Genomic DNA, 26,938 nt, shown 5'->3' on the forward strand with positions numbered 1-26,938 from the left:
TAGAAAGAGCTCCATCCTCTTCCTAACCAAGCATGACTATACCAAACTGGGTGTCCAATTGTACTTTAGCAAGAAAAAAATTGCTGTTGTGAATGTATGTTACCCTGCAGGACTCCCCCCAGGAGCCAAACTCATTTCTCACAGCTGACTGGCTCTCAGGCACAGCTGATTTACCTGCTCATCACCTGCACCCTGCACTGTACCAAGGACTTTAATAGGCTGCCTCTCCTGGTTCTTTTACACATTTTTCTGTTTGAATCATTGTTTGAATGTAAGTTGAGATAAGCTGGAGTGTAACATGGAGCTAAATGCTGTTGTGACTATAGATAACTATTTACCACTCTTTTTCCATAAGATGCATTTTCAGATTATTTTCTCTTTTTTTAGAGAAGGAGCGAAGAAAGAAATAACAGGTAAACTCTGCAATTGGTCTAATAATATGTTGCTTCATGTCCATGATCATGACAGAAACATTGGGGGTGGGCTTTGGGAAGGGAGGAGGGAGGCAAAAAATCATGAAACAGCAGCTAAAACATTTAGAGGCCTGGAGATGTCTTCTCTACCTATATTAGCCATCAGTTCAGTGCTGTTGGACCAGATCTGGAGTGGGAAAGAGTTGGTGCTGAGGCTGTAATATCCATGCCATGTGTGTGTTATGAGGGTTCACTTGGATGACCTCTCTTCTGGTGCTGTGGGCTGAATGCCCAGTACCACCTGGCTGCTCAGGGTGCCACTCCTGCAAGGCTCCTTCTGAGCCTGGTGCTCCCCAAAAGGACCCAGAGTTGAGTTCACACAAAACCGTGAGGATTGCTTGAAAAGTGCATTCCTGTGTCAAACCAAACCAGCAATGTCAGTGTAGCTGGTGCTGGGGGACAAAAATGCATCTTGTCACAGTCCTAGGGACATGTTTGTTCAGGGCATCTCTGCAGTAGTTTCATTTGAGGAAAATCCTTGAGCTGAGAAGATAAACACACCTTCATGAAAGCTTTATTAGTCTCATTTTTTTCATTGAACTAATGCATGATTGGAGGGTAAAGGAGCTTAGTGGGTTCATGGAAATTTATTTTAGAGAGACTGGCTATGACTTTGGCTCTATAACAAGGTTCTGACTCCTGTGTTAATTGGAAATTATTCCAGTAAATGTAATAGCAACAAGCAGCAAAATGCTTTCCATGCTTATGCGTGACCAAAGGTAAATTACAAGGTGTCAGATACATAATTCCTGCTATTTTTCATAAGGTACAATTACAGACCTTTAACTTTCCAAACCCATGTAGCTCTCAAGCACTGAGCCTCACCTACATAGCACACTTAAGCCTATCCCTCCTACTTTGTCTCTTCCACCATCCTATTGCACAGATTCTCATGTACATATACTGAATGAACATGCAGCAAATGAGACAAAGGCAGAGAGAGATGTGATTAAATCTGAAGAAGATCAAAGCAAACAAAACAGAGGAAAATATAGATATCTTTCTTAGGACTACAGTATTTTGTTCTCTAGGTTTTTTTGTCCTGAAAATTATCAGCAAGTATTTATTTTCTACCCCCTGTGCAATTAAGGTAGTGCAAAATAATAAAATTACTAATTTCAAGAACACTTATAAAACCTTGGATTCTCACTTATTTTTTAGCAGACACATGAAAACCTATAAATTTTGTTAATTTGCTCTGTAAATTTGAATGTGAATTTTCCCCTCTTTGCTGCAAACTTGAACAATTCATGAATGCATCTGTCTGGGCTTTACTCTGACACATTTCAGCAAATGGAATGGGTTATTCAGCAACTAATGCTTTCCTTTATTTTATACATCCAATTATTGTTGATAACAGTTCATCCAGATGCCACTTTTGTGAACAATTGATTTTTCTTTCTTTCATTTCTCAGCTACCTGTGTTCAAAACCATCACGGATCCTCAACCTGCATGGTTTTATCTTGTGAATTCAGCAGAGGACTTCAGTTTTCAAATAACAAGCTTATATTTTCTTATCTCTGAGATGAGGATACACATCTTGAGGAGCTTTGGATTTTACGTCCAAATGAAAACAATACAAAACCAAAATGAGAAGGTGTAGCTACATTCCTGACAAGAAAAGAAACAAGAGAGCTGTAAGTCACCCTGGCACCCCTATTTAAGTGTTTTGCCTTAATAGCTCAAAGGTAATAGCTCTAAAAGAGCAGCCTCTTAACTATTCTTCAAAGTAGGGCTCTTCATCACTTGAGCTACTTTATGAGTTCTTGAAAGACACACTGCAGGCAAGGAAAGATTGGGAAGTCTATAATTTTACATCAATCAATGCCACTGATAAATTACTAGTCACAAGAAAGGACGTGACAAAACACAATAGGACAAGTTATTAATGGAGAATCCCCAGCGCTCCAGATACAGCTATATTACATGAAGAGAGGAAGAAAAAAATCGTTAAGCAATAAAGCTTATTAAACAGCTAAGATTGAGGGGAACATAAACCATGCAGGGCTGGTACAGGCTGTGAAAGAGAACAGCTGAGCTATTACAGGGTAATGACAGCACTGCTGAGCAGCAGAACAGCAGAGCAGGCTGCCCCAGGAAGCACAGATCCAGTATGACCTCTTTGGAATACCTAGCTGTGGAAGAGGCAGGAGGTATGTTAGGTGCTGGAACCAGTTTGTCTCTCTAAGGAAAGGAACTCCAGACATTTTAATTTGCCCCTTCCTTAAGTTACAAGAAGTCTACTTTGAAAAATATACTTTGTACATGAAAACACCTGGTGGAAAGACAAAGAAGTGTGTAGTGGTCACAGACCATGAGCAGCAGGACTGGAACGTGGGGATCCCAAGTCACAGTTTCATGCCCAAGCTGAATATGTTGAAGTACGTGATGTTGCAGTAAGTTGATCAGAACAGCATCCTGTTGTCTCCCAAGTCTTTTGTCCTATACCTATTTGGACAACCTCAGAAGTCACAGAAAAATTCCTTTCCAACGTCCCAAACACAAAACCAAAGGCTGTGACCGAAATTCTGTGCAGGCAGAAGATATTTTGTCCATGCTTCCTGTTCATGTTCCTGCATGCAGTAAAGACCAATCTCTTGACTTTTTGTTATGCTTTTTTTTGGTCTTACATCACTTGACTCTGCTCCACCACAGCTGTTTCAGACCAAAGTATTGCCAGGGATCTTAAGAGGACAGCCACACATAATTCTGCAGAGAGATGACAACAAGATTCTCACATTCCAGCTGTACCATTGGGGCTTGCTTTCTCACACCCTGGACTTCAAAAATTCAGTCATATCAAGGAAGGTACTTATAAAAACCTTTCACAACTTTTCCATGCTATTTCTGTGCTGAGGGAAAGAAATAATGCATACCACGTTGAATTCCACAGAAAGCAGGTAAAAGCTGCAAAGGGACAAAATGCTCTCTATTTTGAAGTGATTTCTGCTATATACTGCAGTGAAAATTGCTTAGGATTTATCAGTCTGAGACTCAGTGTAACAGTATCAAATCACAAGATGGGCATAATGGACCTGATCAGGCTGTGACTGAAGCCAATTGCAAAACACAGCTCAACAAAAATATGTCCAAAGTGAGGCCAGCAATTCTGGACCTGTAATTACTTTTGATCTTAGATTCCAGCAACCATTTTCTTTTCACTCCTTGAATAGGCACAGGAAGCTGACTTCCTTTCTGTAGGCAATCAGCTTCTGATGGACTCAAGTGGGTTGGGGACTCTTTGTAGAGCCAATGCTGGAATGGTATTTGCTGTGCAAGTAGGTAATTTAATCTCATTTGATTACTTGGCTGGCATTCCAGTATTGTACAGATAAAGTATATAGGATAAGTAAGGCTAGAACTTAAGTAGAAGCCCAGTCCTAAACCTACTGTTATTAGGACCCCAATGTATTTCATGTGGTACAGAACCAACTTTCCCTTCTTTATCTATTTAGGTTCTGTACAAACAAAATTTTCCAGTTTTGCTCTAATATATTACTTACTCAGGCATCCTTGTTCTTCCTGTCCTTTATGTCCTTTTCAAGGTGGTGGCTTTCTATGATTTTCTAAGCTTAAACTTTCTTTTTCTTATGAAAGAAGGTTGAAGGTACAGCAGGTCTGAGTAAATGGTCACTGTTGTGGTTTTGCATTGTGGTGTTGTGTTCACACAGATGCAATCCAAATATAGGATCTGGCTGGCAGCCTTTTATAAATAACCCTCAGTGAAATCTGTCAGCCTCCCTGTAAAATAGATGATGGGAAAACAAACACTCACATTCTAACCATGAGATTTGACTGTGCATGACTTGTCCATTAATTTATTCCATACTCCATTATCTTGGCTGTAGATGCTTGTATCTTCACACAAATCCATGCCTGGTGACCCTGATCCCATACTGGGATTAGTCCAAAACTCTGTTATGCTTTAAATTGGTGTCTTGGGGAATAAAGGTGGGACTGCTGGAGAAGGAGCAGTTGGGAGAGCATGTTGTGAAGCCAGACTAAGCCACTCTCTTCCAGCATTGTCTTAACCTTGGAAAAGTAAAGGAAACTTTGGTCTGTGCTTGGACCATTTGTTGGAAATTTTGATCTATACTTGAACTTATACTGTCTCTTGCATGGATATGCCAGATGATGCCAATTAGACTCACTGCTTTTCACAAGAAATAATCTCAATAAAACTCCAAGGTTTTAACATTATTTTGATAGAGTCTTAGGAGAAAGAGTCTTCTCCAAATTCATCTGGAGTGAAATAGGAGTCAGTCAATTTATACAGTCTCTGGCCTTTCTTGGGAATAGTAACCACTTATGCCTGAAGAGGGACTAGAAGACTGTCAGCACATCCTTCAGGTCCTTGGCTCTTGCTTGTTTCTTTAGCAAATTCTCCCAGTGCGTAAGTTATCTAAAACAAAAATAAATATGAACAAAGGCCATGTTCTGAGAACAAACTATGGAAAGACAAATTTTTTCTTCTGATTTCATGACATTCTGCCTTTTATCACATCTTACTGACCTGAAAGGGGTCAGAGGAGAACGCATGTGGTTTGGAAACAGAGTTTGAGCAGATTTACCACTGCTTCAGCTGACATAGTGAACAGCCAAAGTGAGCTTGCTGCAGTTCTGTGCAAAGTCAAAGAATAGAGTAGAGTAGAGTAGAGTAGAGTAGAGTAGAGTAGAGTAGAGTAGAGTAGAGTAGAGTAGAGTAGAGTAGAGTAGAGTAGAGTAGAGTAGAGTAGAGTAGAATAGAATAGAATAGAATAGAATAGAATAGAATAGAATAGAATAGAATAGAATAGAATAGAATAGAATAGAATAGAATAGAATAGAATAGAATAGAATAGAATAGAATAGAATAGAATAAAGACCCTACTGGTTTCCAAGGAAGGGACTTTTTTAAACCATCATCTTTCCTTTTAAAGTAGTCATAATCATAAAGATAAAAGATGTTATTTTAATATCTTCTTTGTTAACTCCAGGATAGTATTCAAACACAAAAATGTCACTGTAAACAGTCTGCAATTTACAAATATTAGCATATCAACAAGGTATGCTGTGAAATCAAGAACTGTAAGGTCACCCTCACCCCACAAGTCTCATCAGAAGCATTTTAATACAAAAGCTGTAATCATAAAATTACTGGCTTTAAATCACTGAAATCCCTGAGGGAAGTTTTATAATGCAAAGGAGTGTAATCATATTTGATTTTCTTTACTGCTGATGCTGTATGGAGATCTGAAAAAATCACTATTATTCTAAGCCAGACAACATAGGCCTTAAATGAAAATGTGAAACAATATCTTAAAGTGATCATGCTGATTGTAGGAAGAAGGGGGAAGGAAAAGAGGGAGAAGAAAAGAGCTCTATTAGACTGTCCTTTTTCCCTACTGTGTTTTCTGAATAGGTTATGGAGCAGTTACCTGCTAAAAATTAAATGTGTTTTTAAGTTGAGAACTTAATTTGTTTATCTCAAGCAAAACCTGATTGTCTTTTCAGAGAAAAGACAAGCATGAAAGGTTTGGTTTGGTTTTGGTCTCACAAGACTTGGAAACTTCTTGTAGCTTAGAAATCTCTGTCCCAGAAGAGTAAACACTTATTGTTCTGAGAATTCTCAGGCTTCAGAGAGCTTTACTGATATGCATGATGTTATGATAGAGAATTTCAGACTTATTTCTGGTTTACAAAAGCAATTGGAAAAACATATGAGTAATTGTTCTTGAAGAGTTGTTGCTAAATTTGAAGCAGATGCAATGGAATTCAGATGGTTCTGAATATTTTTAAGAAAAAAGATACTGGAGTCATGCATCTGTTCAGAGTTTATCATGCATTCAGGGTTGCAAAGGACAAAGGGGAACTACCAGGACCACATGAATAAACAGCCCATGTGTCCAAGGCTTGATATGACTCTCAAAGGTACTGGAAAACTGCCACTGGTTTCCTTGAGTCTTTGCTGGGCTCTGAGCTCTGAACCATTGGACACCATCATGTAAACAACTTCTGATTTAGTTGCAGAAGCACTGATGCCCCTAGGAAGATACAAAGACATCTTAGTTCAGAACAAATACACTTGGTTCAGATACAAAGAATACATTGCATTGCTTTTAGAACAGCAAACCCAACAATTCTTGTCAGACTATAATTTTTTTTTTTGTCTGGTTCTATAGAAAATGACTGTGAAGCATAATGGCTGGCACTACTCAAATGCAAAATTTATAGAGGAATATAATGTTAACAATTAATAAAAAATAGTATCTCATCAATACTTTATCACTAAATGTTAATTTTTCACATCTCACATTAGCCCAGCATGCCATTTGTCTTAACCTCCTAGGTATGCTGAGGCTTAAACATAAGCCAGAATTTTGCAAAAATCAAGGGCAGATTAATTGCAAAACTGTCAAAAAGGAGTCAAAACGACACACCAGTCTAGCTGGAGTGACTAATTAATTGATAGATACAGCTCATTGTTCTGTAAATTTCTAGAACTGTTTTGGTTCATGATGGGCCTTGTCATATGAAATCAAGAAAGTCATCCCAGAAAACTTGTTAGACTTCTGGTCTATGTGAATGAAGTAAAAAAAAAGAAATAGAACAACTCTTGGAGGCAGTTTTAAGTAGTTTTTAATGAATTTGTATTTTCTGCATGCAATGGAATGCCAAACTGCTCCTGCTCATCCCTCATACCTGTATTCTATGGATGGGTTTCTTGTGTGTAAAATGATCAGCCTGGAGACTTACTGGCAAGCTAGTTCCTGACAGTACTTGGAAGGTCACTTTGAAACACTTCCATGTGAACTGAAGCAGACTGACTGGATGTAAGCCCTTAGCTCAGGCAGAAGGTAACTCTTATCAGCTGAAACATAAGTGCAGTCCTCCTTGTTCCTGCTAAAGAAAATGGATTAACATCAAGCACCGTGTTGGCCAGCTAACCCAAAAGAGAGCTGAAGGTCTGTGATTGCTGTCTTCCGCCTGAAGGAACACAAACTCAGTAACATGACATTATTTCTGCTTCTGACTGGGTGACTAAATCTTTGAATGGGTGAGTAATAAACAAAAGAATAATAAAGAATAAGTCATGCTTTCCAGAGTCCATTTTAGAAGAATAATCATGGGTCAAAGTTTTGAAAGCTTCCCTATCTTGCAAATGCTTTCACATGGAAATAATGGTAAACCAAATAATTTAAGTAAAGGACATCAGAAGATGATACAATTTGTCCATGTCTACTTGTGGAAAAAATATCACCATGTCTGAACTTACCAGTTTTCTGGGTTTGTAGAGCCTGTAAGCTCCAAGTTCTCAGCCACACAGCGCAGGAGCTTACCTACTTCATTTAAGTCTAATCAGTCTTTCCCAGAGAGGTCATAGTAGCATTATATTGGGTTCAAAGCAGATGATGAGAATAACAAAGGCAAGTAAAAATCATACACAAAGAGAGTGAAAGTTCTGTTTTGTAGTATTTGTTCTTGTGCTTTTCTAAATAGCTATACTGAAAAAGGCTGGTAAATATTACAGGAGAATGGTAAAGCCTTTCTGCCTCTATATATTGAAATACGTATACCCTGGCTTCAAGCTTCTATTCTGTCTCCCTTTTCTCCTCATGTAACAGTGAAGAAGCCAAAAATGCAACTTCCATTTGATTTTTCTTTTTTTCCCCCCTGCAAGAACTGCAAAGGGACCTGAATACAATATTAATATAGATATTTGATTTTTTTACCTGTTTCCCTTTGGAGAAAGTGACAAACGTAATTGTTTCTACTTCACCTCAAAAGTTGCTAACGGTAGAATTTTTGCAAGGGAGTGATACAGCTATTTCTGCCTATAAATATCAACAGCAAACCTTAGAAAGCTCTTATTGTTTGCTACATGCCAGGTGATCCATGTTATCCCTTACCGGTGCTGGCAGTTTTCCCTAATGCACTTTTAGAGGGCAGTGATTTCCAGACACACACGTGTATGCATGTACATGTTTACACGTATTTCCCCGTGTCCATCTCCAGGCACACACAGGTGCATATTTACACATCACACATAGATACACGGCACGTATTTCCCGTGTCCATCTCCAGGCACACACACAGGTGCATATTTACACATCACACATAGATACACGGCACGTATTTCCCGTGTCCATCTCCAGGCACACACACAGGTGCATATTTACACATCACACGAAATACACGGCACGTATTTCCCGTGTCCATCTCCGCAGCCCCCGCGGGCCCCGCGGCCGCCCCGCTGCCGGGCTGCCCGCTGCGGGCGGCAGGTGGCGCTGCGGGGCCGGGCTGCCCGCGCCGCCCCGCCCGGGCTCCCGGGGCCGCCCCGCCCGGGGAGCGGCAGGGAGCAGCTGCCTCGGCTTCTTTCTAACACTTTGTAAACTCAGACAACTCCGCTCAGCCTGCCGCGTCCCGCCGGGCTGCCGGCCATGGACGCCCCTTCCCACTAGGGAGGGAAAACCAAAAACCATCTGCACCCAGGGTAACGTGCATCCTCCCGCCCCTCCCGCGCCTCGGGAGCGATGGGCACCCGCTGCCGCCAGCCCGGCCGGGCGGCAGGAGCAGCTCCGCACGCACTCCCCATCAGACATGGGCGCCGGGCGGGCAGGGCAGGGCAGGGCAGGGCAGGGCAGGGCAGGGAGCGGGCCCGGCCCCGGCCCCGCTGTCGGGGCGGGAGCGGGGACTCCGCGCTCCCCAGTGGAGGTCTGGGAGGAGGGAAAGCGGAGGAGGGAGGATCCGCGAGGATCCAGGTAGATCCAGCTTTTACCGCTTACCAAAAGCCACCAGCAGCAGGACCTCCGCCTCCTCCTTCCCTCCCTCCCCCCTCCATCCCTCCCTCCTCCCCTAACTCCCTCCCTCCCTCCCCTGCCCCTCCGCGATGAGAGAAGGGCCAAGTCGGTGCGCGCCAGCCAGCAGCGGTCTCTGCCAGGGGCAGACGGATCGCTTCCATGTCGCAGGGTGACTGCTAGCCCTGCGGAGGCTCCCCCGGCCGGGCCGGGCCGGGCGGGGCAGGCGGCGGGCGGGCAGCTGCCCCGTTGCCGGGGTGCCCCGCGGGATGCTGGCGGCGGGGGATGCGGAGCCGGCCGCGGACTAACATGGGGGGCGGCCACTCCCACAGGGCGCCCGTCTTCGACGAGAACGAGGACGGTGAGTGCGGAGCTGTCCGCGGTACCGAACCGCGCCCCGCCCGGGGCCGCGGCACCTCCGGCCGGGCGGGTCCGGCCCCGCTCCGTGCGGGAGCCGCGGGCGCGGAGCCTCCCCCGGGCTGCCCGCTGCGGGTGCGCTGCCCGGGGAAGCGGCGGGAGAGCCCGCCTTTGTCCAGCCATCCTCACCGAAAGAGACAGCTTTTGGGTGGCTGCTTTTAGGCACAGGCTCAAGTCTAGCACATCGTCAGCTGGGGTTGAAGCACATGGCAGGTAACTTCAAACCTGCGTTTATGAATGGGCATTGTTTTTGAGATGGATGCCCACGTTTTTCAATTCTGTTTATAGTCTTCTCTTTGCCCACCTGCCTGTTTGAAATGGTGATGTCTTTCTTACTCTATACTTCTTCCATCACCTTTACTTTCTGAAACTTTTTTTAGCATGTTCTATTACTCCAAGTTTCTACTCCCTACCTAGATAATATGTCATAAGAAAGTGTATCTTTTAAAGTTTGTGGAAGGCAATGGGAAAGTTTGCCTAAAATGTAGTGTTTCCTCTTTATGCATTTCAATGTAATTTTCCAGTATAGACTGTATATAATTGGAATTATGTGAATGCATTTCAATTAAAATAATTTTGGGTCTTGAAGCAGAGAGAACACAGCACTCTTTGAAAGCAGATATTTGTATATTAACCTAGAAATGGTTTTAATATTACTTATGGGATAGATATTGCTGCCTATCTGGACAATGGGTGCTTAATTTTGAGGAACTTCCCCAGAAGTTCCCAATATATTTTATTAGGAAGTGATTGTGCCTTAATAGACTCGCATTGTTTTGACTGCCTGAGTTTCATAACAAGACCAAAATATGTATGTTCTGCCCTGTATATTCAGGACACATATTTGTATTGTTCTGCTAGTGGGGGGAAACATCTAAATGCATGTAAAGTGCTTGAAAGGGTGACTACATCTTTACTTGCATTTAAGATTGAGATTACCATTTCCTATTCCTTGGCAAAGCTTGATGAGGTGTGGTTTACAACATTCCACTGTTTGTGTGTGGAGTGGGACAGATTGTTTACCGTTTGTATATTGTGGAGCCATAGCTGCCATTTTCTTGTACTGATAAAAAATTTCAGAACTTTACCATAAGTCATGCTGTGTAAACATACAAGCAAGAAAGCCCCCCTTGCCTCCCCCCAGGTAAAGTCTCATCCATGCACTATTGTAAACCTTGTCGTAAGTTGTAAACCTTGAGGTTACTCACTGAGAAATACTCCAGAATGAAAGCATGCTGTTAGTCCTGTCTAGACACCCTAAGGTAAAAAGATACCCATGTTCCTGCCTTTGAAGGCTTCTAATTGGGCTCTCTTGAGTTAGCAGTTTCCATGAATTATTACTACCTTTATTTTTTTTTCCCACAGTACAAAACTGTGGTCAGTTTTTGAACAAAATGAACAAAGTTCAATAATAAATTATTGCAGAAATGCCTTCCTGGCACCTAGTTCTCTTTCTCTCCAGAAAATATTTCTGCAACGCAGCCATTATTAACAGCTAATAAAAAAAAGCACATGAAGTATTTATGGACTTCAATTAGGTCATTATTTATTCTTTGCATGGTTTTGTTTTGTTCTGAGGCAGTTTTTCCCATTATGGATGTTCCTAACATAATCTTTTATTCCTCTTAAGATACTTTGCTTGGAACAACTATCTAGTTCAGAAGGGTCCATTGCTTTTGAAACAATAACCAATTTCCAATAGTACTTACAAAATATTATTCAGGATGGCATTTTCCCAAGTACCTAAACAATATGGGGATATATCTCCCCCTTGAAAATGTATCTTACAGAATTTAATACAAAATGAAGCTGTTTTTTCATATTCCCACTACTAGCTATAAAAGTCACTATTTCCAACAATATTGGAAGCAATATGTAATTAAAAAAAAAAGTTAATGAAAAAGTATAACAAGAGAAAGTGGATTTGTTTCTTGAGATGGTATGATTTTTCAAGAATGACAATCAATTCATAGAGAACTGGAATAGGTAAGTTGTGCATGAAGATGTAGGAATATTAGCAACTAATCTATTTATTGTATTGAGTATAATGTCACAGCTGTCTCTTAAAATTATAAAAATAAGCAGAAAAAAGTATTGTCATTTTATATCCGTGCATGTTTATTATGGACGTAGAATAAAACATTAATTTTGGAATTAATGGTTTAAAACAATTTATCATCACTCTGGGAATCATAGAAAAAAGTTACTTACTCAGTGTACTAGTTAATAAATAAATATATGGAAATAGTGTGTGAAGGGGACCCAGGTGCTGCCTGACAAGCCTATGGGGTGTTTGTTCCAGAGTTACAACTCCTGCTTTCTGATGAGAAGAGGTGCTGATCCATTGAGTAGATCTAAAAACTATAAGCTGTATGTAGACTCCTCTCCATGCTCAGGATAATAGAAGAAATATTCTAGAGAGCCAGAAGCCTGAGCTACGTGCTGTTAGTCCCTAGTTATTACAGCCAGTTCAACACATCATTATCATACACTAATCTTTTTAAAGGCTGCAATGTATACAATTTTTACCAGCTACATTAGTTCTCTGTGTTCCATTGTTATTAGAAGGATCTTCCAGAACTTCACTCTTTGAATGGTTAGAAACATTTTTTCCTGACTAGGTTTCTTAACCTACTTAAAAGATTTGTGTTTAATTCAAGTTTTTGTTAGTTTCAAATGCTCTCCCCCTCCAGGATTATTCTGGGGCTTTGATAGACAACAAAATGTCCCCTCTCCCTCTTTGATTTGTAGGGAAACCTTTTCTATTTTTCTACTGCTTTCTCATTTCCTGTGCCCTGCATCTGTCTGCATTTGAACCTGTCTTGGTTTCACACAGATAACCCAAATTATACACAGAATTGCAGGTGAGTTTTCACCAGGAGCTTGTGTTGGAAAAAATACCTCCTGCTCTCTACTGGAAGTAAGTTCTAGTACAGCCTGTAACTACATATGCCCTTTTCATGGACATGCCATGTGAATAGTTCTGTTACCCTGTGGTCAGTGCCCTGCTCAGTAATTTCGACTGATGAACTCCAATTCAGAAATTTTTGGTGTTCCTATGTACATGGTCTTTTGAAGGACTGAATTTTGGTCTATTTCTATTATTCATAGTCTCAAAGATGATCACTCACTTCTTTCCTTGCAGCACTCTGGTTCTTCTTTATAGAATGTTTTAAATTATGACCACTCTGATCAGCTCCATGTCAGTTATCAAGACCACTGAACACTTTGTGTAAGTATTCAGCTGGATCATATCCAGACTTAATCTTCTTTGCTGTTAACCCCTGCCAGCCTCATATTTCCCAGTTCTAAATAATACTTTTTCCTGTGTTACTGCTGTGGTTTAACCCCAAGCAGCAACATACTCAGCCCCTCCCAGCCACTTGCTCACTTGCCCCAGGTGGGATGAGGGTGAGAATCCGAAGAATAAAAGTGACAAAACTCATGAGTTGAGATAAAGACAGTTTAATAGGGAAAGCAAAAGCTGTGCACACAAACAGTGTAAAACAAGGAATTTATTCACTGTTTTCCAGGGGCAGGCAGTGTTCAGCCATAGCCAGGTGAGCAGGGCCAATTGTGTGTGATGGTAACTTGGGAAGACAAATGCCATCACACTGAATGTTTCCCCCTTCTTTCTTCACCCAGCTTTATATACTGAGCACGAAGCCATGTGGTGTGGGATATGGTGTGGAATGTCCCTGCCTCAGTTGGGGTCAGCTGTCCTGGCTGTGTCCCCTCCCAGCTCCGTGTGCAGCCCTGGCTCCTCACCGGTGGGGTGGGATTGATGGACAGAAAAGGCCTTGGCTCTGTGGAAGTGCTGCTCAGCAATGGCTAAAATATCCCTGAGCTACCAGCACTGTTTCCAGCACAAACCCCAAACACAGCCCCACAGCAGCTGCTGTGAAGAAAATGGGCTCTAGTCCAGCCAAAACCAGCACAGATGCCCACCTTGCCTTTTATCAGCTTATCCTCACTTTATTCAGCTTTGCTTATACTTTCTTAAATCTCATTCCACTGGAACTGAGAAAAATTAAACTTAAGCCAACTCTATTATCTAGAAAATAAGTTTGTCATCAAGAAGAAATGTCTAGTTACTCATGTGCAAAAAACTTCTGGTAAAACTGTGCTGTATTTATCTCATTTTTTTCTTCTTAGCCTAGGTTAAGGCACAAAAACAGCTAGGAATAATCCAGGGAACAAAGCCCTTTGTTTGCCTAGAACTTATACTCTGGCTAAAGATATAGAAAAATGTGTTTCATTTCTTGATTTTTACTGCTGCATAGGTTGGATAAAGAACTAGGTCTGGTGTTTTGCAGCATCACTACCTCTTACCAAAGCTAGACCCTTATATGGTGTGGAACTATAACCTTTTTTTCAGTCATTTAAAAAGCATTTTAAGCAAGGTACTACTCAAATTGAGGAGTCAATTCAGGTAAAAGGAAAACAGATTTATTTTGGTTAATATTACTGAAGCAAAGGAACCTGACTCTTCACCTTGAATATTTTCTATTCTCATAACTACCCTCTCCTGAATACGTATATCCAGTACTCCTATCAGGAGAGCAAGGAATTAAATTTTTCCTCATGTACAACTCTTCAGAAACAGCAATATGTTCACAAAAATGGCAACAGGAATGTAAGGCTAATATTCATCATTGGTAAATGCTTCTTGCAAATTCTCAGTAAATATCACAAGTAATGAATATATTAGCAATAACCTAGTGACTGTAAAGAGTGTCTTTAATGCTAGATTTGCTTGACTGTGTTCGCTTAAAATTTCAGTCATAATCAAAATGTGAAAATGAAATAGTTGAAAAGAGTAATTTAGAAAAGAGCTGACTCAGGAGAGATATTGCTACTATCAAACAGGAATAATGCATTTGCCTACATTGTGGTGGAAAATACAGAGGGAAGGATAAGAAACAAAGTGTTAGAAAGTTAGAAGTTGGTTCTGCCAAGTGATATGGCAGTTGTATTTGATTATTTGGGGCTTAAAAAATCAGCTTTGCTACAGTTACCTTTAGAAATAAGTATACTGAACTTTAAAAGAGCTTGGGTTGGTTTATGTCGCATATGACTTTAAATGAAAAGTAAATATGTATTTCCAGAGAACTTTCTACTGAGCATCCTGAAGCTCCAGCACCCCTCTGTGGAGGTCATTGTGTCTCAGTAGTGTAGTCCTGGATGTGGGAAACGAGGCATGGCAACATACCTTGGCTCGTTCTGCATGGCCAGAACCTGATTCACCCTAGTGCTTATGTGTCCACTCCAAGGAAGTGCTGGAGTCCCCTTTCCTTGCCTGAGCCATAAGGCTTTGTTCTGCTGCAGTGTCATAACTACAGTGCTCAATGGAAATCTTTTGTACTGCAGAATATAGCATCTGTCCTCTGGAGTTAAACTTCCAATTTGAAGTTGTAATTTAAAATTGATTTATACCTCTCCTCTTTAGAAAAGCCTTCAGCTTAAATGAAGGATTTAAAATTGTTGGCGAGTGTCAGAAAACATCATTATTAAATGGCCAGTTGCTGAACAGACTTGTGCTAAAAGCCTAAAACCCTGATAAAGAGCCTAAGAAAAATGCCTGCAATTAGTATGGATTCAGCTAGCTAAATTCTGAGCATAATGGCTGAGCTTATGTGTAAGTGCAGTGAAAGCTGAAGAAATATAAGGTGACATAGGGAAAAATTACAAGAGTTTTGCTTGGAACCAATTTAAAGCAATGGTTAAATGTCAAAATGAGTCAGATTGAGAACAGAGTATGCAGTGTCCAGTTATTGTCAGTGATATGATGGTGCTCATCATCCTGCTGTCACACAGCTACAATGGACATTGTCTGGTGCAGCCACAGAGCTGCTGCACACAACTCGGGTCATGAGGATAATAACACACTCTTTTCAAAGTACTTGTGTCATAAAATACAGCCCTAAAGAACAGTTAAATAAAGGCTTGGAACCTAAATACCTTCTGTTACAGAGAGTTGCAAACATCATGTGGGATCAATATTTCTGCTTGATTTTTAGTTTGTTCATGGAAGTTCTATGGTGTGTTACATCACATTTTAAATTTTTCCTTGCAAAGATGAATATTTCAGTTCCCTTTAGAACTGAATTGGATAAGAATACCAAAATGTGATTTAAAAACTGCTCAGAGGCAGTTGTGTTGAAAACCACAGCTGTCAAAGGCATTATTTTCTGCTGAATACCAGTGTTTTAGATAAATTAAATCCAGACCACTGGATTTTTTTATACTTTTTTTTATGACCATGTTGAATTTCATACAATTTTATTTTCTGTTCATTGAACTTTAGAAAGGAAATTATCATTATGTGTAGTGCAAAACACTTCAGAAACCCTAATACCAGTGTCTGTACAATCACAGAACTAAATAAATCAGTGTTGAGTTTACAGTTACAGCATGATATGAGACAGTGGGAGAATATAGACAGAAAGGAGAGCACAAAAGAACAATATGACAACTTCAGGTAGCCACAGAGGTACCAAATGCCAAACTGTTGTTGACAGTTTACATGGTCTGTGTCCAAGGGGGTCCAGAAGGAATATCCTGACATTGCAATCCCCATCAGCCCTCACCTTCCTGACTCAGGCTTTGGTACCATAAATAATGTGAACGTCTTCAGACACTAAATGATAATTGTAGGACAAGTTTAATACTGTATCAGTTTTCCCTTTTTTACAGGGAAATCTAAAAAAGATCAATCTGGTACTTCCATCCTAGCTTCTTGCTATCTTAAATGAGATGCATCTCTGTTTTTCCATTTGAATATCCTAAAAATGTTGTGCAATGTCAGATTTACCCCACACTGTCAGAACAAAGATCCTTTCCAGGGGCAGATAAAGTATTTGTCAGTTGTACTTAACTTTACATTGTTCATAGATCCTCAGAGAACTATCTCACCAGAACTATCTTTGTACAGTATTTTCTCAATGTGGGTATAAAACCAAAGAAGGCAGGGTTTTGTGGGCCAAGCACAAGACTAATTCTTTTCTAGGTTTCTCATTAAAAAAGCAAGCTTGAGAAGATAGAAACCTTCCTGGACCTTCCTGGTGGGAAGGAACACCTGTGACTAAACACTGAAGGGAGGAATAGAGGAAAGAATGTCAAGTTATTTTTGAGATTTCACAACATTTTGACTTAGCCAAAGTGAGCTAATGCTGAGATGATGGGAAAGGTGTGGAACAGAAAAGGTTGCTACTGGGATAAATCAAAACAAAGTAAAAATTCTTAAACAATATTCAATTAAAAAGGTAAACTTCTAGTTCCTGGTAGAGGAGCTCCACAGCAACTTATTTGGGTAAAATATGTGAGGGGAAATAGCAAAAGTTGCGGGACACCCACCAAACTCAACAGGAAAAGCCTGGGCTTTTTGGAGGGGGAAGAGCAGCAGTAGTAAGGAGTGTGCACATCAGAGGGTGTGATCTCTCTTGAGCACGATTCTACTTAGTTTCATGAACTAGTTAAATTGATTACCGTGGATGACATTATTTACTGCCTAATGTAGGCCTGCGTTGAACTGTTGCCTAATTTGCTGTTGTGCTTTTGAACACGATGTATGTGTATGTACATGTAAACCTACCTGCAACAGGAAAAAGTAAAATGTTATTACTATGCAAACATGAAAAACGGAAGAGATCAATAAAAGTTGTTTTCTTAACTAAATCATGCTCTGAGTTTCCTTGGACTCAATCAAAATTGGGCATGAATAGCAAACACAGGGTCTTTGAAAAAAAGAACAGGCAAAAAAAGAACAGGCAAATGTCTTGGGTTTCTTCCCTTATGGTTAAAGAAGAACAAAGTTGGTTTACTTTCTAAGGTTCAGTCTCTAATACATTAAATGTTTTGCAGAATAACACTGGTTTTTATTCGGCTGCACTATTTTCCTTATCAGAAATGTACATTCAAATCACACTGTATCTGCAGATGAGCACTGGTGGGGCCCACCTTCTCAGTACAAGAGAATGTTGAGCATAAATATGTTCATAAGGACCTAGAACTAATTCTCTCAATACAGTATTTGATGGAACATCCTTTAATTTAATTTTAAAGTCTCAGAAATTAACATTATACTGCTTAAATTTTACATTGCATGTATACAGTACACTTTAATTGTTAGGCCAATATATACTAATTTTATACTACACTGTGGTACTGTACCTTTATAAAACACATTTCTGGAGGAAAGAAAGAAGGCATCTGTTCACTGGTGAGTACTACCAGGCTTTCCCTTACAGATTCCTGACTTACCAAAATCTGACAAATAGAATGAAAGCAGCACGTGTGATGTGTATTCAGCTTGTCCTCAGGAAAACCTTAATGTTATACATCGGTCTGTTCCCTTAGGCAGACAGCATTCACCTCAAATACCCATCAACAAGGGTATGAGTAGGGTTGTACTTTTGTATCACAGAAATGAGGACTTCCTTCCTTTTGTTCCCAAATAAGTTATCTTCCACTCCAATAATTAGAAGACTTATTTACATGCAGCTGTCTCTCACATGCTCAGATGACCTCATCTTTAACTCCTTAATTTCAACTTTGACTCTCATCCACATGTACATTTTAATAAGTAAATTAAACAGTCTCAATGGAAAGGCTAGGATTTGTGAGGTCACTGGTCAGTTCTGATTTTAATCACTGGAAATTCAAACTCTGCAAAAAGGTGTTTGTAGATGTGTTCTTAGTTCACCACCATTCCTCTAAAGACTATCAGCTTTCTCTATTTTCCAGCCTGGCAAGGAAAGCTTACTGGAGATTGGGCCCTTATGGACATGGTTTAATGGTGGACAGTGTTGGCTTACAGTTGGGCTCAAAGACATTAAAGACCTTTTCCAGCATAAAAAATTGTATGATTCTTTGGTTTCAACTTATTTTACTGGTTGTCAGTCCATCAAGGTTCTTCTTCCAGTTTTGCATATGATTTATTTCTGCTGCAACTAATGGAAGATTCTCTATAATCAGTTTTTCTTCTACCCCCCTTTTCTATGATTGCTGTCACAGGTGTTGACACAAAAGTATCAAACACTTACAGTGCTTTTGTTCTTAGAGATGTTGTATTGTATTTTCTGATATGAGTATTAAATACAATGCAGATACTTAAGTTTCATTCATCCCATAATTAAGACAAAAGTATTTTCCTTTTAAATTGAAGGATGCATCTTAGAAAGCATTACTAGGGTCAGTGGCAGCTTATTTATGCAGGTTTTTGAGGCTCTAATGATAAGTGAACATGGTTGATGAATCTGAAATTTATTTCCCAAATTTTATATTCCCATAAATCTTTTCTTTATAATATCACAACAAAGTATGAAATTTTCTGTTTTATACTTCATGAAACTATTTCTATTTTGGTCTATTTTGAAAAAAGCTGGTTTAGATATATTCATGAAATCTACCCTACAGTGTCTTTATCTGACTCAAAATATGAAATAAATCAATGCTTTTAACTTCTATCTGGTAATATTTTATTAATTTTGTGCTTATTACCACTTTCAGTCTCATTTTCTTTCTTTTTTTCTTTTTCATTAAGAAATACTAATTCTAGTTCATTGAAATTTAGAAACATTTAGAAAAGTTCTACACCAGATATACTTTTCTGCCCTGTCATCTTTTGCTTGGTATGATACTGAGTAAAAGAGAGCACTGACTTCATCATTCTATTGTTAACACTGTTCTGTGTAAGAAGGACTGTTGTATTTAGTAAGATAAATATACTACAAGGCAATCTGCTGCAGTGGACAAAAAAACACTTTCCTTCTTTTTCCTATTTTTGCAGTGATAAGGGAACACCTTATGTTCCTTATTTAAGATCTAAAAATGCAAACTGAGTTAATCCTTCCACTAATTATTATTTCCTTTTGAGATTGTTCCACCTCCCTTGCTAAGCAATGAGAACTGTTCTTAGCTACCTTGTTAAAGCAAAGATGCAATATAATCACAAAATCACTGTCAGCCTCCTGAGTGTCCTTCACACCTTTCTGAAACTATCTTCCACTTCCCCCCGGATTGCTTCCACATTATGTTATGAAGACTGATTTTGTGCCTTTTGGGGTAATGTTTGGATAAATCTTTGTCCAAGCTGTAAAGCCTGCAAATGCTTTTGGGGCAATACCTCATCTTAAGCACTGTAAACTGCTACACAGAGCTTCAAATCAAACAAGAGATCATCAAAAGATCATTTTGAGAACTAGGAAAAATCATTCTCTTAAGCCCAGATTGTAGCTGACTCGTTTAGCATGTGAAAATTACAGAAATACAATCTTCTGTGTGGGGAAGTGCTGTAAAACCAAGTTAGCTTTTATTGAGATTGGTTTGGACATAACATGAGGAACAGATTAGCCTGAAGTTTTACGCAGATTCATGAGATTCTTTTCTGTTCAGCTTTGGCATGTGATTTTTCAGTAATTGCATGCCAATTATGCCCTTATTGCCACATCTTTTCCTGCCCAGTGACATGTCTTTGAGATGTCTTGCTCAAGTTTTTAAGTTATTAAACTAGAGGGTTTTTTATGGTGCAAATAATAATAGCAGATGAAAAGTAATTTAGAAAGAGAAATACATTTTTAGTGTGAAATTCTCCATAAAAATCTCAGTATTGAGAGACTTTCTGGAAGAATTTATTGATCTTTATTGAACAGAATTGTCAGCACTAAGTGCTGTGCGATTTTGCTGGAGTCTAGAGTAGTTAACACTCGCTGTTGATCTGAATGTTCAGCAGGGCAATCATTTTTCTTTTGGATTTAGTGAGCTCCCTGTTGATGAACAGAAGAGAGCAGCAAGAGTAAATCTGCCTGGGCAGCTTCAAAATAGCAAAAAAATTATTTGCGATCACCCAGTCTATCTTGTCCTGTTTTTCCTTTTATTAATTATAGTTTGGGAAGAGGACTGGGCATCAGGTTCACAGGTGATGTCTGTGGCTGTGGGAGGCAGGACATCCAAGTGGAGCTTGTCGGTGGCTAGGCAGATTCCAGCTGTTGCTAGGATGGCATCTGCTCTCTGAATGGCTTTCACAAGGCTCTCCTGAGAGTGAGGAGAGGTTATGCCTGCTGTTTAGAAAGGATGAAGTGATATGTGGCAGTGAAGACACACCATGTTTTCACTGGTTTCAAGCACCTATGCTGAGTGCTGCCTTGACTTCAGGTGGTTGATGCTCCTAAGCCAGGAGCCATCAGTGTCTCAGCAGTGATCAATGGAACACAGTCATGGATTTTAAAATGCCTTCACAGAAGGCGGCCCTTTCACTGCTGTCGCTGCCCATTACAGAGAAAAGATTCATTCAAGTTTATTACTTGGGAGCTGCAGAGAATTTTAAATGTTTCCCTGGGCATACAAATACTTGAGAGTAACTACAGGTTGTTCTCAGCCCTCCAACCTTCCTCTGCTCTGTTCATATACATCTTGTGATCCACAGACATATGTGGATCAATGACATCCTGAAGTTTTGAATGACAGAATGTCATGGATATTGTTAAGATCTTCCTGAAGCACTACATTCCAATTTAGAAAAGAAGAATACACCCCAGCAGATGACCCAAGAGATTGCTGGCTACTATTGTATACAGTGTGTTTCTTCTAGGCTTTAGTGACATGAAGTTGATTTCCAGTCCTTTCCACAACCTGTAAAAAAAACCACACACACACAAAAAAAACCCAGAAACCAAAGAACACCCCCACAATAATTTTTTGCTATGTTTAAAGGTTTCCATTCTGTACTGTGAAGAAGCCATGGTTGTTTAATATAATTTTCATAGACAGTAGGAAGAAGCTCTGATTTACTGATTTGCCATTTAATTCTAGCTAAGAAAATATAATATAAATACAAATATATTTTTAGAGACTATCTCCCTCTTTTTCTGTATATATACACAGATTTTTTAAATATACTTTACTCACATCAAAACAAACCCAGGATAGGTAATGGGGAACTCTAGAACTGAGTCACCAATATTCATTATTTTTATCTAACATCTATAATTAAACTTATTTGAGGTTCTATTTCTGTGATTACACAGAACTGGTATAAGTGCATTTAGTGCCACTGAATGTTTCAGGCACTAACAAGCCTTCTGCTGCACTGAGCAATTGTATCCTCTGCAGCCCACTATTTGTTTGTGCTTTGCACCTAATAACTGCCATGGTTAAAATTAGAACTTAGGTTCTTTAATTAATATCTCTCAGCTCCACACCCTGCTCACCAAGTGAATATTTTTATTTTTTCCTGTTGTGTGATGATATGAGGTAAATCTAAGTTGTAGCTTAGATTCTACTGACCTTCTGCTGTTAATGCCAACACCCAGCCGTGATGTGGGAATTGTGGCTGCTCTGAAATCCTCCTCCTGTCCTCAGTCACCTCTGTACCAGCTGACCTGAGGTGGATTTGTTCTGTTTCATCAGTGTATCTATGTTTGCTTTGCTTGAAGTCTTTAATATTTCACTTCAGTTGTGGTTTTAATCTCAGATGGCAACTAAATACCACACACCTGCTTGCTCACTGCCCACCGTCCCAGCTGGATAGAGAGGAGAATCAAAATAAGATAAAACATGTGGGTTGAGATAAGAATATAACTGAATAAAAGTAAATTATAATAATAATAATAAACATCACTATGATAGACACAAAGAAGAAAATGAACTCTATTCCAGCTGAAACAAGGACAACTCCTAGTCCTAGTAGTGGATAGATAAGATAAAGCCCCTGCTTTCTTTATTCATATTTACTGTTTTCTGCAATGAATGGTCCTATCAGCTTTAGTGTAATTGCTTGTGGAGTGTAAATAAGTATACAAAGATTTCCCAGAGGTAGAAAGCACAATGATGAGAGAATAAATCATCAGGTCTGAGTGAAAAAACTTCTACAGTTAGGTGGTCATTTTATGTACAGCAGTCAGCCCATTTTATTCAGTCTCCATTGCAAAACTACCCATTCCATCATGAAATATTTATCTGTAAACACTTAGATGAAGAAATATGCATTACACTGAAGATATGGAATTTTTTTAAAAATTAAATATAGCTGTTATAATCAGTTTTTTTCCCCTTCCCTTTCTATACCACCCTGAGGAGAAACAGCCACAAAAAGTGATGTATACAAAGATGTTAATGATAACTAATAGCTCAGGATATCACTTCATCTGAAGTTGGAAAAAAATGATCATGTTTGATCAACAATTGTTTAGTCTGGAGCATGTAAGTAAAAAAAAACCTTATTTGTGAGACCTGCTTTTCTCCAAAGGGGCAGAAAAAGTGGAGTGATTCTTAGGCAAGTAGATGATTCACACAGTGAAATATTATGAACCCTACTAGAATCAAAAAGAAGCCTCTTCCTGGCTCCAGATAACTCTAAAAATCAGAACTGCCAAGATGAGTTCAGGTCAGTGCTTTTACAACTTCAGAGGCTGGGATTTGAGGTTCCATCTCTAAAATGGATTTTATTATTTTTCTGAGTATAATTTAGTTTAAAACATTTACAAGACCTATGAATAAAATGCAACTTGAGTGCTGAAGTACAGAGTGAAAGTAATTTAACTGCAGAGGATGGATAACTATGGGTAGGCTAACAGATAGAATTAATGGAGGAGGTCAGCCCTCTTAAAAGTATGTTGTGCCTTTTATTTAAATAGTCAATAGAAATCTGGCCAGTTTAAGAGGTATTTAGTGTCTGTTGGACTCTGAGGTGCTACTTTGTGGCCAGACAGTAATGGAATACTCAAAATTTTCTTTTATTCTCCTGTACTGGAGATCTGACCCTTAAATGTACTCACTAGATGTGCTATTAATTTAACTAAATACTGCCTTTTTCCGTGATGAGAAGCAGCTTTTCCTGTTTACATTCCCCATTCTACCCACAGATACTGCTGTGCAACCCCACTGCCTGCAGCAGGATCCCACATCCACAGCCCAGGCTACACTGGCCATTCTGCAGCTGGAGCAGGCAGGGACACTTGAGGCATACTTCCTCTGCTAGTTAGCACTGGGATTGTTTCTTTGAAGCCCATGGTGATGGCTTGGTTTAAAATCACTAAATGGGAGGCAATCCCAATTGAAATGGGAATAATTTTGATCTTTAGTATCCTTACTCACCCCAAGTATTTAATTTGTAGTTGTGGTTAAAAATAGAAGAGATAATTCTTCAAGATTCAGTTCTGGAGAGACATTCCTCATGTCTTGGGTTCTGAATTTAGAAGAGAACAACTCATACTGTCTCTAGGTGTTTGGGTAAAATCCTCTTCACATGGGTCCCCAACCTTCCACTGACATAGCACCAAAACTCATTTTGTGAAACCCTGATCTGCAAGAGCAGTGCTTTCAGAGCCCTGAGGCTCTGAGGATCCGAGAGCAAAGAGGTTTATTAGCTTCCTCTGGCTTGGAATTACTCTGTTTGGAATTACAGAGACCTTTACATGGATAAGATTGATGGATGTCTCACTGAGGATTTCGTTGTTAACTTAATTTAAAGAATTTTCCTTCACCTGGGGATCACTCTGATAAATTTTATTGCAGGAGAAAACAGTTTGGTACACTGATATTTGACATTTTATTCCCATAGCAACTTCCCTCAGAGAACCTTCCAGTTCAGTTATTAATGAGGTTATTTTCATAGAAACTCTGAGGGAGGTGAATATTCCCACTTTCCAGCTGAAAAAATGCTTCATAGTCTATTATGTGTATCCTGATCTCACAGGGAAGTCTATCACAGTAAAGTGAAATGTAGATTTTCTATATTGTAGCAATACATTTTCTGAAGGAGTATCTTTTCTTCTGCTTATACCTGTCAACCTGTCTCTCCTTGCAATGATTTCAGAGATCGTTTCTGTCAGCTCATCCATAAGAGAACAACATGGACAATCAGAATGTCTCTTTTCTCAAGAGTGCTATGTTTTATCACTTAACAAAAGTCTTACATTTTACATTGGAGCAGGTCCTGAAAGTTTTCTCCCTAATTTTGATGTCAATGTCTTTTGAAAGAGCTATGAAAAGCATGGAGACTGACAGAGGCTTCCCTGCCATTCACTGGCTGTGATAAGGGCCAGTACATCAATTCAATTGCTCCTTGATGACTTCTGATGTTTCCAGTGGTGCTACTGAGTTAACAGCTGTTAATCAAATCTGCATCCTGTCACAAAACAGAACTGTCTTCATGGCAACAAAAAGGGATCCTTAATTAATACTTTCACTGATCTTAAAAATAATTCACTGACTTGGGGGTTTATAATAGTAAAATTTTGTAAATTGCTGGTTATAATAGGATACATGGGTGAGAAGCTCCAATTACTTTCCAGTAAGCCAAATGAGTCAGTGAAAAGAAACCTTTCTACTGGAAAATAGGTTACCTGAATGCTGTATGCTAACAGAAAATAGAAACAGCCAAACAGCTCTGTTATGATAAACTAACCTCTGGTTATAGTGAAGATTTGGCACTGCCTGACTAAGTCCTGGTCATTTCTGTGTGACAGTGAGGTCAGGGATTTGGACTTAAAAGAATTTAATTGTTAGCCAATGCATCAAACCTAATAATAACCTAATAATTCCAGTTATTCATGTCACTTAGATCCAGTGCCACTCTAAACAGTGAGAGAATCATGTTCTTACACAGAATTACAGAATGGTGTGGCCAGCTTCACATAACCAGTCACACTGAATCCTGTGCACAAGTGAACACACCTACCACTCTGTGTGTTATTTTAAACTACTAACAAATCTTTTCTGACTTCAGGACTGTGATAACCAGGCTCTGGTCATTTCCAGACACCAGTATCTGTTATTTAAGAAAGGTGAGGTTTGTTACCATATTTCTGTCCATCCAGAGGAACATCTGAGCTCTGATGACATTTTTCATAGCACTGAGTTGTACACCAATATGGAAAATTCCTGATCAGCTGCTACAGGCTTTTCACAGCAATCTATCGCTATTTGCTCTTTGTTGAAAAAGAGTGGTAGATTTGGGATTCCAAATTACTTTTGCTTTTCTGTTAAATCTAATACTAAAAGCCAATGTATTTGAAGTCCAATTGTTTTGGGTTTTTTTAGCTCAACTGATGGATGTTTAATCAGACATCAGAACAGAAGATAATGAGATGTTGAAAAGGTCTGCTTTAAAATTATGCTGCTGAAGGATTACACTAAACTGACCCACACAGTCAAGACCATCTGAGCTGACAGCCGATCATAAACATTCAAGTTCTCATTCTCAGTGCATGGTATCGCATTGTCAGACTGACCAGATCAGTGACCCTCCACTTCCATGGGCATGGAAGTAGTATTAAAAGAGTGTTATTTGTGGTTGCCCTGCAAAGGGTCAGCTCTGCACAGATCTTTCTTCTTAGTCACCGTCTGAGTCTTTCCCATTTTGTGCCTTCACTATGTGCTAGTTCTCTCCCTTTCTGAACTTGCCTTTCAATTGATAATATCCTGGGACAGAAATTATTATAAATAATTGATTTTTGCAGTGTTATCCCCCATTCATGCTTGCCACTGTCAGATTTTGTCTCTTTTAAGCTGTCTCAGCTGCTGCTGTGTTAAATCTTAGATATTTGTCAGGGGAACTTCACCTTGGTAGTTGCCTGTACCATTAGTCATCATCAGGATTTCTTGCTGATGATCTTGCATTATCCCCCCAAAAAAGACAACTAAAACTAATCTATGATATGCTAATTTTTTTCTGTCTGAGCTATTTATTTTGCAGCTCACATCATCAGTGGTGACGTTAAATAGATAGTCATTCTTTCCTGTTTTGTACTGCACTGCCAATGAGGACATACTATGAATTTGGGCTTGATCCCTACCAGATTGTCCAGATGACTTTTTGCAATGCTAACATATGTTTCATGTTCCTTATATCTTCTGCCAAGCTCTGACAGCAATATTTGACCTTCTTTTTGTTGTTTATGAATAAGAAACAATTTAAAATCCATTAACTTTAATGAGTAATTTTGCCTTCAAATAATAGGAATTGAACTTTATATTAGCTTAAATTTTTCTGATATAGGATGTTTACTACTTTTCTTACTTATTTGCAGAAAGTTAATCAGTTACCTTCCTGGAATTACCATCAAAGTCAAAAGACATGCTTAGCAGATAGTTTTAAATTTGTCTTTACATTTATTGCCTGTGCTCACAAGTGAGGGAAAATGAAATATTAGTATCAGTATATATTAGCATGGCAGGGATCAGAGTTTGCTCTCTACTTTGATATAAAGCAATTTCTTGCTTTATAAAAATGCACAATTTCTCTACTAATAAGCATTATAACTTCTCTG

At 39.3% G+C, this 26,938-nt stretch overlaps 1 protein-coding gene across 1 annotated transcript in view; it reads left to right on the plus strand.

The window, feature by feature from the left end:
* Positions 1–9,341: 9,341 nt before the first annotated feature.
* STK32B (serine/threonine kinase 32B) overlaps positions 9,342–26,938 on the plus strand; it is a 154,582-nt gene continuing 136,985 nt past the window's right edge. Inside the window, exon 1 of the mRNA XM_058839041.1 lies at positions 9,342–9,612. Within this exon, the coding sequence (XP_058695024.1) occupies positions 9,537–9,612 (76 nt within the window). The 5' untranslated portion in view covers positions 9,342–9,536. The remainder of the gene's footprint in view (positions 9,613–26,938) is intronic.

This window comes from Poecile atricapillus, chromosome 4 (genome assembly GCF_030490865.1).
Source record: "Poecile atricapillus isolate bPoeAtr1 chromosome 4, bPoeAtr1.hap1, whole genome shotgun sequence".
NCBI classification, from domain to species: domain Eukaryota; kingdom Metazoa; phylum Chordata; class Aves; order Passeriformes; family Paridae; genus Poecile; species Poecile atricapillus.